General features: G+C 39.9%; 2 protein-coding genes across 32 annotated transcripts in view; one reads left to right on the top strand and one right to left on the bottom strand.

Moving 5' to 3' along the window:
• MED12L (mediator complex subunit 12L) overlaps positions 1-12,686 on the top strand; it is a 315,757-nt gene that overhangs the window by 255,020 nt on the left and 48,051 nt on the right. For 27 of the 30 annotated variants that reach the window (XR_011527248.1, XR_011527249.1, XR_011527252.1 and 24 more), the window contains 9 exons: positions 96-216; positions 599-700; positions 1,405-1,518; positions 4,678-4,877; positions 8,250-8,438; positions 9,031-9,105; positions 9,224-9,414; positions 10,239-10,400; positions 12,320-12,431. Coding sequence is in view for 24 of the 30 variants with exons in the window: in XM_070576341.1 (XP_070432442.1) it covers positions 96-216; positions 599-700; positions 1,405-1,518; positions 4,678-4,877; positions 8,250-8,438; positions 9,031-9,105; positions 9,224-9,414; positions 10,239-10,400; positions 12,320-12,431 (1,266 nt within the window). In the remaining 6 variants the exon portion in view is untranslated. The remainder of the gene's footprint in view (positions 1-95; positions 217-598; positions 701-1,404; positions 1,519-4,677; positions 4,878-8,249; positions 8,439-9,030; positions 9,106-9,223; positions 9,415-10,238; positions 10,401-12,319; positions 12,432-12,686) is intronic. The other 3 variants (XM_070576344.1, XM_070576359.1, XM_070576365.1) reach the window with 1 other exon arrangement.
• P2RY12 (purinergic receptor P2Y12) overlaps positions 1-12,686 on the bottom strand; it is a 50,502-nt gene that overhangs the window by 33,085 nt on the left and 4,731 nt on the right. The gene's annotated exons all lie outside the window — the stretch shown is intronic.

Below are 12,686 nucleotides of genomic sequence, written 5' to 3' on the forward strand. Positions count from 1 at the left end.
ATCTTATTGATATTGCCTACATTCTCTTAGAAATTAATCTTGGATATTAGTTAAAGGATGTTAGGTATTAAAACGTGTCAATGTTTTTCTTGAAGGTGAGTGACCTTTCCTTCCATGATTCATTAGCTACTTTCATTGCTATCCTGATAGCACGACAGTGTTTCTCGCTGGAGGACGTCGTGCAGCACGTTGCCCTGCCCTCTCTCCTAGCAGCAGGTATGGCAGCGTCCAGGAGGCGTTTGGTGTGTGCTTGTTGGCTGGGGGAGAGGGGATGGTTTCTAACTGTGAAAACACAGCGAAGGAAGAGCTTAAGGGTGCATGCATTGGGTGGTGGTGTGGCATCAAGGTGAGGATGCTAGAATTGTGAATGTTGGTGCATACGAAGTGGTGATGGATCCCTGTGGAAAAGGTAGAAACTACTGTTTTGGTTCTGTTTTTGAGGAAGCGTCAGGTTTCTCAGAAAAGCATAGCCAGCATCTTACTTTTACCTTAAGGGGAATTTATTTAAATTATTCCAGGAAATTTAGTTTAATAGAACACCGGAAGACATGTTCCTGAATGTGTTAGGTAACTGGCTGTTCAAATCCCGCTTTCCCAGCTTGTGGAGATGCGGATGCCGAGCCTGGGGCAAGAATGACATGCCGACTCCTGCTTCATCTCTTCCGAGCTCCCCAGGCCTGCTTATTACCTCAAGCTACCGGTGAGCAGACAGCTGAAAAATCTCTGATTCCGTTTTTATTTGGAGCCGTAGGTTCTAAAATGACCAAGGAGGCTGTCCATTCTGTAATTTCCTTCCTGATTTTGGTGGGCTTGCTTCAGGGCTGATGAAGATGTGCAATAATGCCATTGAGAAGGCTGTCAGCAACTTTCATTTATGTAATATCAGGATGTATTGAGAAACTCAAATCAAGAGTTAGTAAACAATAAAAATACTTTTGCTCTTAGGCCAAGCCATGCTGGTGGGCAGCATGATCCTGTAACATACCATGTATGTCGGTTATGAACCACGCCATAGCAGCTTAGGGCAATGGTGATTCATTTATTCTTTCAGTAAGGTAAAAGAACAAAGATAAGAATTCTGGGGATGTTAATGAAGTCTGTTCCTAAAGATCATTTTCATATCATTGTGTGTGTGGGTAACAATCAGCATAAGTGGATGAAAGTCCTACTAATTCTTTTGATACATCTCTCTAAAGAGCAAAGACATTGTTTAATAATTAAAAACAAAAGGTTAAGTAAGGAATACTGGCAGTGTTCTTATGAATCCGCGAAGCATCAATTAAAGCTAGCTAATGGCAATTAGGCGCCCACAGTCTAGCAATGAAAGGCCCTGCTGACTGTAAATGGTTATAAAAGACTGTTAATGATGGTGATGAGACTAGTAAAGGTTTGTTGTTCTCATAGGGAAACCTTTCCCCGGAATAAGATCATCTTGTGATAGACACCTCTTGGCTGCTGCTCACAACAGTATCGAAGTGGGAGCTGTGTTTGCTGTCTTAAAAGCAATTATGATGCTTGGTAAGGCTATCCTGGCACTAAGCTTCGTTAATCACCGGAAACGGAGGCAAAATGATTTGTGTTCAGGTTTAATTCTAGTTAATATTATTAGAAACATGTTTTTTGTTTTCCTGGAAAAATTAGTTGGCTTTCTCCAAGTCCAAGTTCAGTTAGACTCTGAGGAGTCTGTCCCTTACCTACAATTCTGGGGTAATTTAAATATAATCCTTTTTTGTGGCATTTTAACTTCAGGATGTCTCATTCTCTTGTAGTAGAGATCCTTAAACCCACAGGGTTGTTTTGCCTTCACTGATTGGCACAACTCACACTTCGTGATGGACACGGATGACTTGGTGGTCTGACGAAAGGTCTGAATCTCCTGTTATATTCCAGGAGTGGAACACCAGCAGACCCGAGTCTTAATCTTAGTGTTTCTGCTTCCGTGGTGACCCTGAATGAGTTTATATACTTCCATCTTAGTTTTTTCACGAATCAGGTGATAATTGCAATGATATTGATATTACTGATAAAAATCAATATTAGATATCACAGTTTTTTTCCATTTAATTCATAATGTCCGAGATGTCTTTTATATCCTTATTGGTATATGTTCTCCTGGAGTAGTAGTACTGCCTTTTCTGTTCATTTATGGTGCAATACCCGAAGACGTCTTTATTCTATAGATCGTTTAGGATTTGAATGATTACGAACTCTTGAATTCACACTGTCTCATTCCAACTTTGGGTACCCTCGTTTAGCCTTAACCGAGCAAAAGTTATCTATTGGGTTCCAAAGGAGCTCCCTTTGATGAGAAGAGAAATTACTGAGTGGATGGGGTCGTTTTAGATGAGTCTGATGGAACATATTTGAGAATACGCCCTGTCCCTTTATACTACTACTTGACAAGTGTTACTTGGTGACAAGGAAGGATAACAGAGTTTTCATAAAACACATAATTAAAAGTTCACGTTAAAAAAAACCTTAACTATCTATATATATACACACACACACAGACACATACATGTATATACTGTGACATGCCCATGGATTTTGTAGTAAAAGGAGAAAGATAGAGCCACATGAAGGGCCCCAGCCTCTTCTCAGAGCTCATGAGCTTGGAGTGTTACAGAGCCAACGTTAAATGCTTGTTTCAGTATGTAAGATTGCTCTACTCTGATGATGCTTGAAAGGAAAGATGTCTGGTCAATTCTATTTAATAAATAAATGTAGAGACAGTGAAGTCAGGGACTCACTTTTTTGCTGTGGTATCTCCAAAGCCTATCAGAGAAACTAAATAGTAAGTTTTCAATAAAACTAATGTTGGAATGTGACTGCATAAGTGGTAGACATTTTAAGGGCAGAAACCAAGATGAGTGCAATTTAGATTCTGTCTCCTTGATTTGGAGGACTGGTCCAATCCCAAGGAAAATTTCCCAACCTCTTTAAATATCCAAATAGCTGTATTTTAATATCCGTGCATAATTACCAGTTCATTTTTCTTTGATTACCTCTTCTTGGCCTTTTTATTTGGCCTCAGTTCTTGGTAAATTCTGCAGTTTCCTAAGTATTGGAGTGTCCTTGGGGTCTGAGAAGTCAGGATCAGGCCAGTTGAACTGGACCAGGCAGTCACTGAACACTCTATTTGTTCTATTGTCAATACGGTGGCAGAAGGTTCTGGCATAGCCTCCAAGACCTTCTGTGTCATCTTAAGATCTGAACTGAATGCGGATCTCCTCGTCTGGGATTGGCAGAAGTGTTCTTTCTTTTTGTTTTTACAGAAGTTTTAACTTATCTACCTCTCTACTTCCTAAACCCGTGTTCTCTCAAGTCCTATCCACCAGGATCTGTTTCAAGTTAGGGAGATAGGACTGTTTTATAGAATTGGGTTTCTAATTTCTATACTAGTTTAACTTAAGGTATAAAAATAGTTGTTCATGTCCCCACAGGTTGGAGAAAGCATGCTAAATTTTGATACACGTAGAATCTGGTCTTTCTTTCAGCTCCTGAAGAGCTCTGTTGAATTAAGTAAACTCCTCAGGGTGAAGTTAGTACTTTCCGTATGTGTATTGTAATGAGAAATGTATGCTAATATTTAGCAAGATATTGATGAGTTAAAATGTATATTTATTCCTCCCCCCTTAACGATTTTATAAGTAAATATGTCCTAAGCCATTCCAGTTTTTCAAATTTTTGTAGCAGAGTCAAAGGTTTTTCTTGCTTGAACCTGTGGGTTTTAAAAGGCTTTTTGCCCTGCTCTGGGCTTGGTTTCGCTCACAGCGGGGCAGTGAGGGCCTCATCTAAACTCACTTAGTGTTTCCAGGAGATTTTCTTGTTCAAACCTCATGATCCTCTGGGTAACAGGCCAAAGCTTGGAGGCTCTGTTGTCATTTGGCCATCTTTATTACCACAACATGTTAAAATATGACAGTTACTTGTCTTCCACGTCTAGAGAAGATTTCTTATTTCCAGCAATTCAACCATTCTGCTCAGTTTTTCCCCCTAGAACTTTGTGATGAGGAAAACGCCTTCCTTAACTTCATTTTACAGAGTCCCTTAGAGATTGGTCAGGTGAGGTTTTCTACTTTGGATGTTTACGGAGAGGAAAGTGAAAGTCATGGGTTATTCTGACTGCCCTGTGTTCCAGGGCTTCCTTAGTATGCACTGCCCTTTTCCATTCCCAGGGAAATAAATCTCTCTTGTCAAGAAGTTGATAGTAAGGTGGGCTAAGGCAAAACTTTTCTCTTGACCTATGGATAGAAAATAAGTCATTGTAAGAGAAGAAATGGCAAAGGGACATCTAGAAGGGTGAGTAACTCATTTTTTCCTTGTCTATAAGTCAAATGAATTTGAATACATTTATGCTTGAAATATTGGTGAAATCAGTGTTGTGTGATTATTAAGTGTGATTGACAATGGCCTTTCCAAGTTTGATGAAAGCGTACTTAATTCTGTAAACAAAATAAGGAATGAGTCTTGAACTTGTCTTTCCCCATGTCTGATGAAACTGCTCTGCGTTCTCGAATTCTTTTGATCCTATCTCTCTACTGCTGAACAACTGGCTATGCAATAATGATAGCATTCATGTGTTTTAGATCCCTGAAGCCTTGCCTCATTTACTACTCAAATATTTGGCGATATTTTGAACTTCTGTGATTTTGCTTTTGTGATTTTGTTATTTAGGAGATGCCAAAATTGGCAATAACAATGTCAGCTCTTTAAAGAATGACGACTTCACCATGAGGGGTTTACGACGTGATGGGAATGCTGATGACATCTGGACTGCCTCACAACATTCAAAGTCTTGTGGGAAAAGCATTTCCATAGAAACTGCCAATTTAAGAGAATATGCTAGATACGTACTGAGGACTATCTGTCAACAGGTACTCTTTAGACTTAATTTGCCTTCAGCTTTGAATATGTAACTGTTCTTTTAGAGAGAGGGTCACTATTGTAGGAAACTTGTACATAGGTGGTCCTTTTTTCCCTGCTAACCTTATTTTGAAATAATTTCAAATTTGCTGAAAAGTTGCAGTAATAAAAAAGAACTGTAGTATATCCTTTATGTAGATTCACTAATTTTTTACGTTTTGCCACACGTGCTTCATAATTCTCTTTATGTGTGTGAATGTGTGTACTTAAGTTTTTTTGCTGAACCACTTGAGAGTAGATGGCATACATTATTCTATTTTACTTTTTAATACTTTAGCACTTATTTATTAACAAAACTAAAGTACACAAATCAGGAAATTTAGCATTCGTACAGTGATTTTTTTCTCACTTATAGGCCACATTCCAATTTTGTCAATTATCCCAATAATGTTGCATTTGTCTGAAGTTTCCCGTAAATTAGCTTCAGATTATGTATTCCTGGCCAAGACACTACAGAAATAATGTGTTCTTCTCAGGTAATCACAGCTGAAGGAAGCTGATGTCTATTTGCACCTCACTGGTGATGTTAATTTTGATCAAAGTGTCTCCATTGTATGGTTTCAAGATTTCTCTACTGTGTAATTATCATTTTTCCCCTTGCAATTAATCAGCAGTCTTTGGGGAGACGCTTTGAGACAATGCCAATATTCTGCTCCTCACGAGACCCCCGTCTCCCATAAAGCATCCTTTTGATTCTTGTCCAAACCAGTCTTTACTATGATTCTTGCAAAACGGTGATTTTTTTTTCCAGACTCCTCCACTCCCTCCACAATTATCAGTTTGCATTCTACTCTAAGGAGAGCGTACCTTATTTACTTTTTCCTTACTTATTCATCTTTATTTATTATCCAAATGGGTCATAATAGACTGTGGTTAGTTATTTTCACGTTCAAATTGTCCGAGATTTTTTCAGTGGGAATCTTTGTGTGCTGGTTCTTGTGTTATTTATATTTTATATCCATCTTTTATTTAATTACTTTTTGAAGTATTTTCTTACTTTCTGGCCTGTCTTGTACTTTCCCTGCCTTGGACCTGGAATTACTCATTCCTCCAGGAACCCTGTTTGTTTAGTAGAGGGTGGTATTTAGAATCCAAGATGGGGGCCCTGTGTGAGCTCATTGCTGTGGGCAATGTGTGCTCATTGCTTCTAGGCCGTTTCAGCAACAGAGCTAGGGAAAAAAAAAAATGCATCCATACACGTAAATGTGTGTGTGCATAGACACGAGTTGATACTGATGTCTCCAATTCCAGTCCGACCCCACAAAGTGCTTTGCATCCCCCGTTCCATATTAATATCGCCCTCTTGCCCAGTGAGGACCATGGTTCCCAATGACATCAACCCATTTACTCATCTGCTGAATTCTACAAGACACCTGTGGTGGCTTCAGAATTGCTGCGTGTCCACTACTGGGGAAACAAGCCTCCTGAAGGAGGTTGAAGATTTGTTCGTAGTTCTTTTTTCCCTGAGAGTTTACAGTATTGTGTTAAAAAGTTATTTGAACTTTCTCCTTCAGTGTAGATATGTTATTCACTTGAAATAAAGTTGTTTCTGTTTGCACTTGGTTTAGATTTCTTTTTGTTCCCAGCTCTGTCTTTAGAATACATGCTTCAAAAGTCAGCTGTGCAAAAAGGTGTACTCAGCATGGTGTCCTCTCTCCCTTGTCCTTTCTGCCCTTTGTCCCTCCCTGCTCTGGGTGGTCAGTTTCGTTGTTTTCTGGTTTATCTTTCCATGTTGTTTTTCTTTTTCATTTCGCTTTCATATAAAAAAGTGTGGTCTAGCATACACACTCTTTTTCACTTTGCTGTAGACAGGATCATGTTTTTATTAAGGCGTGTTGTATCCGTGGTGAAAGTTAGCTAAATAGCCATACGGGTGTTGAGAGGGTGTTGAGTTGTGCATTGGTGCCTAACTGTGGGTGCACGTTCCAATCACCTGGGGAATTAAATTTTTTTTAATTTTAAAAAGCTTTTTGCTGAGGAAGATTAACCCTGAGCACACACCTGTGCCAGCCTTCCTCTACTTTATCTGTGGGTTGCTGCCACAGCGTGGCTGACGAGTGGTTTAGGTTCACTCGCAGAATCTAAACCTGTGAACCCGGGCTGCTGAAGCAGAACATGCTGAACTTAACCACTACGCCTTGGGGGCTGGCCCCTAAAAAATCTTTGATACCAAGAAAAAAATTACTGATGTCTGGGGCCCACCACCTGAGATTGATTTAATTGATCTGATGTGGGGCTGGGCTTTGGATTTTTAACAAGCTTCCCAGGTGTTTTTAGTGGACACCCAGCGTTGAGCCACTGGTGCAGTGGTTAAGAAACAGGTTTCGGGGCCAGCCAGGTGGTGCAGTGGTTAAGTTCGCACATTCCACTTCTCGGCGGCCCAGGGTTCACCGGTTCGGATCCTGGGTGTGGACATGGCACTGCTTGGCAAAAAACCATGCTGTGGTAGTCATCCTACATATAAAGTAGAGGAAGATGGGCATGGATGTTAGCTCAGGGCCAGACTTCCTCAGCAAAAAGCGGAAGGTTGGCAGTAGTTAGCTCAGGGCTAATCTTCCTCAAAAAAAAAAAAAGAAGCAGGTTTCATCTGAAGCAGATCTGGGTTCAAATAGGGCTCTGGTACTGCTGATGACTTCTTACCCCATTTAGTGTAAGAGTTTTCCTTTGAAAAAATGGTGGAGAAAAGGTGATAGGGGTTTAAATTGGTAGAAACTCTTGGAGGGCAGTTAGCCACATACATCAATTGGCTTTAAATTTTTGCTGTGGTCCTTGACCCAGCAATTGCACATGTATGAAATTATCCTGAAAAAATAATTGTACAGAGAATAGACGTGCACAAATATTTACTTATAATAGTAACAATTCATAATGATATCAACAAGGAAGGCAGTTTTCTAAATGTTATCCTATGTTCTGTTCAGTGGGATATAGTATAATTATAGCATTCCATAAAAATGATGGAAGACATAATATGATATAGAATCTTTACCATTTTATAGCAAGTTAAGAAAAAATCCTTACAAAGCAGTTCTTGGAGCAAGCTTCCATTTTCCAAAGGAAAACACATAGCAATATTTTCTTCACTTTCCTTTACTTTTTTGCATGTCTGTTTTTTTCTTTAGTTTTCTTTAACCAAGGTTCTACTTTATATTTTTAAGAAGTTAAAATACTAGAAATTTGTTTCGAAAACTTTTGCCGCCTACTTTTTTATGTAGTATTTTTTTAGTTGGAATCTTCCTGTCTGTGCACCATGAATGTTGTACATATTACACATGCATACAGAAAGCCTATGCCTGCCAGTCTAAGTGCTATATTATTTTTAGGAATGGGTAGGAGAACATTGCTTAAAAGAACCTGAAAGATTATGCACAGACAAAGAGCTTATACTGGACCCTGTGCTTTCCAACATGCAAGCGCAGAAGTTACTACAGCTTATCTGCTATCCTCATGGCATTAAAGAATGTCCTGAGGGGGACAACTTGCAAAGACAGCACATTAAGCGCATCCTTCAGGTGAGTGTGATAGTCTAAAGGTTGTGTTTCTGTTGTCTGACACACACTTTGTGATTATGGCAAGAGCTGATCTCTCTTTTTTTTTTCATTGCTCGTTCTTCAATTAATTCTGATTTTTATTTCCTCAATTCTCTTTCGTGTATAATTGCCACACTTTGTTGCTAGGTAGATATAGATCCTGAAAATTGTATACAATCATTACATAAATGTTGATATTTTAAGTCACTGCTGTATTTACACGAAAAATAAGTTTTGTGGAGGGACTGTCTTAAATATTGTATATTCAAAAAGTGTCAAAGTCATTTTGGAATGAGATTGGTTACATAAATAGATTCTGAGAGAAGAAACGCTTGTCTTAGGTATTTCCGGTGCTGGCTGAGTGACGCACATTATCTTAATGTTGCTGTTTATTTCTTTGTGTCTACAGTGAATATGTGTAATAGACTTGGTGGAAGCCTTGTGATCCATATAAATCCCTTTACTGTATATGCTTATTCTACTCTTTCTTGAGGCAGGGACTACTGCAAGGGATTACTGTATGTTAAGACATGTTCAGGATTCCTAATGTGCTAATTCTTGCCGTTTTCCCCAGAATCTAGAGCAGTGGACACTGAGGCAGTCCTGGCTAGAACTTCAGCTGATGATCAAACAGTGCTTGAAGGACCCTGTGAGTATAGATTGAAAGCATGGATGTGGATAAAATTTTATGAAAAGCAAGAAAGACCACGTTGATATTCGAGGAGAAGGTAAAACCTGCGTGCTAGTCTCCCTCTGTCTGACTCTAGGGCTCTGGTTCGGTGGCCGAAATGAACAACTTATTGGACAATATTGCGAAGGCAACAATAGAGGTGTTCCAGCAGTCTGCCGACTTGAACAACAACTCCTCCAGTTCGGGGATGGGCCTCTTCAACCCGAACGGCGTCGGAAGTACGGATGCAAGTAGCACAAGGCAGAATGGGATAAAGACTTTTCTAAGGTATTTGTCCTGTAGTTTTATTAGGCTGTCATTAATTTTCCACAGGTGACAGTCCATTTTATTTGCAAAATGGAGTTGTTTTCCGATAAAGCTGCAGAAATGTGAAGAAAACAGTTACTTCTAAGTGTCACTTGTCATTGTTTAATGATGTGCTATCGGGTGATACTGCTGGGCCGATGGTATCTCAGTGTTCTAGATATTAAGTCAATTAGGTCCAGTCTCCCTGGAACCACAGAGGACACTCAGGATGGGCTAATTTCTTCAGCAGCCCCGAGGCTACTCTGATCTGTGGTTTTCATTGTATAGGGAACACTTTTTCTGCCATCTTTATTAATTGGCAGTTTTGAACAAATGATAGTCGTGAAAGGCAGATTGACTTGCGTTCCATCATTTTGGTATGCATTTTGGTAAAGTATAGCTAGTGAACTGTAAGAATTTAAATATCAGTTATTAGTATGCTGAAACATAATCGCAACATGTCACATCTTAACCATGGCAGAAAAGCGTATTGTTTGTTGGACAAAAGGACTGCTACTTGTCAGAGAGCCGGAATCATGGAAAAACGCTTTTATAGATTTTTTAAAAGTTTAGTTACGGTATCCTCCCAGAACTCCACCTTTCCTTGCTGTCCATAAGCATGAATGGAAAAGTGTGTGCAAATGTCTGATATTTGGCAAGAGGAAAGATAGTAGCGGAATAAGAGGGAATTTTAGAGTAATCGGTATGTCTCGTGCCTACAAGTTTTGCGGTGGACTTTCTGTTATGACTGGGCGAGCAGAGAGAAAGGATGCCTCCTTGGGTGTAACACCTGTTTCTGATTTTAGTTCCTCTGAACGCAGGGGCGTGTGGCTGGTGGCCCCCCTCATTGCCAGGCTGCCGACCTCTGTGCAGGGCAGAGTGTTGAAAGCTGCTGGGGAGGAGCTCGAGAAGGGACAGCACTTGGGGTCTTCTTCAAAGAAGGAAAGAGACAGACAGAAACAGAAAAGGTACGGCTGAAAGGTGTGGCTCTTTCCGTAGGTGTTTAAAGCACAACTGAGAAAATCTAGTAGCCTGCATAGGTACACGGTCACTGTACCCAGAGTCCATGGAAATGTTGGTTTAAGATGGAATTGAAAGTATTCTCTTAGGCAAGACTCTGTTCCTAAAAAGCTCCAGGTTATGATATTTAGTACCCTGGTTCTCAGTTCTGCCCATATACCCACACTGCTACTGAACCGGTAAAAACACCGACTTCCTAGCCCCACTTCACGCCTGCTGAATCAGATCTGGATATCCACTTGGTCCTTGTAGTCTACTTTTAATGACTTTCCATTTTTTTATTACTTAGGTATTTATGTTTAAAATACATAGAATTATTTATAATTCTATCATATTGGACCCTGAAGTAGTCACTAATATTTCTAGTGTTTAGGGCTCTTGTTCTAGACTAGATAGTAAAACGTAGAAAGCCGCCAACTTTAATATTTTCTTAATTTGTTTTATGCCGTAGAAAAGATTTCAAATAATTATTTTTGAAAACTTTGAGAAAGAACAAAACTATACTCAAATGAGAAAACATGATGAATTTAGCACCCCAGGAGTAAAGAGTAATAATGATTCCATTTTTAAAAAATTCTGAACATGTAGATTTCTTGTCCCCAAATTAATAGTATTTTGGCAGCTGCCATTTATTGAGTTCTTAGGAAATGCCATTCCCGATATAAAACTCATTTCACATACTGAGCTTTTAAAATCTCACCACAATCGTGTGTGGTAGGTGCTCTCCTTAGCATACCCTTGTGACAGATGAAGAAACTGAGGCCCAAATGGTTAAGTAAATTTCTTACGGACACACAGCTTAGGCGTTCCAGGCTGGGGTTTCAACCCAGTTGGTCTGACTTCTGACCCCGTGTCCCTCACTAACGTACATTTTAGTAGAGACCTAGCTTTACACATATTTTGTTTGTTACATAGTTGTTTCCTCATCTTTGCCAGTGTTAATTAACCAACCGGATAACTCAGTTTTCATTCTCAACGTTTCTTTGCTCATGGGCGAGTGTAGGCACGTTGCCTCGCTTCCCACAGGGAGAACAGGTGGTATTATGAGTCTGAAGAAGGTGCTTCCCAAGTCAGGCTCAGTCAGTTCTGCTGCCGTAAGGTGAAGCAGACTGAAATATTTTGTCCTCCATCTCACTTTAAGAACGATTGTATTCCATTTTCCAATGTAGCAATGAGTTTGTCAATACCATTTATCAGTTGTTCTCTGATAATTGAAGAAATATTAATAAGATGCCAATTTATAGTAGGATTTTTACCAGATGTCCTGAAACCCCTTTACAGGTGGAGGCTGTGGGCCGTGGGGCTGTGCACCTGAGGGCTAGCAGGCGCACTGGTTTGGGAGTCCTTGGACCCAGGTGCTAATCTTAGCTGTACCATGCCCAACTGTGTGGTCTTGAGAGATGTGCTGAAGAATAAAACAGGCTCAACAATTGAATAGGCCAGCTTCCTGGACCCTAAAATGAGAGTTTCATGGGAGAGAAATTTCTCAATTTTTCATTTTGTTCTGTGTAGAAAGTGATACTCCTTCGATGTGTGTTTTTAAAAATTTGGCTTTGGCGTGAAATACAAGTTCTCTTCTCCCTGTGCCCCCTGCACACTCATAGGCAGGACGGATTTATGCTGTTTTGGGAATGCCTTCAAGGGCAGGAAGGTGTATTAAATTATTTAGACACACGACAGTGGCTTTTAATCTTGTTAGTGGAGATGCAATTTAACTTTTCCTGTGGTCTTTGGCTGTTTACTTCTGCCCTCCCTTTTCTAACAGTAAAATAAAGAAGCGCCAGCAACTGGAGGGCAAGAAGTTGATGCTGCACAGGAAGTAATCCATTCTTTCTAACTCGATCTGCTGTTATTACTTCCTTTGTAGTATGTCTCTTTTGAGTCAACAACCATTCCTCTCACTGGTCCTTACCTGCCTTAAGGGACAAGATGAACAGCGAGAAGGCCTCCTGACCTCTCTCCAGAATCAAGTTAATCAGGTAAAGCATAGCAGAATATTAAGCCAGGCAAGTACTTTCCTAATGGTCTTAATTTGTTTTCCTTTCACCTACTGAGGTTAAACTAATATGGGCACAACATGTTTTGAGTAGAAGCAGGACACACCATCCATGCCCTGTTCTCCTGGCAGGCATTCTAGTCACCCCAAGATTATCAATTTTATAGTATTGATTATGCTTTGGATAAGTGTCTATAGACTAGAAAAGTCATGCCTTGCATGCTGCACGTCCACTTTG

The sequence above is a fragment of the Equus przewalskii genome, chromosome 15, assembly GCF_037783145.1.
Source record: "Equus przewalskii isolate Varuska chromosome 15, EquPr2, whole genome shotgun sequence".
Classification (NCBI taxonomy): domain Eukaryota; kingdom Metazoa; phylum Chordata; class Mammalia; order Perissodactyla; family Equidae; genus Equus; species Equus przewalskii.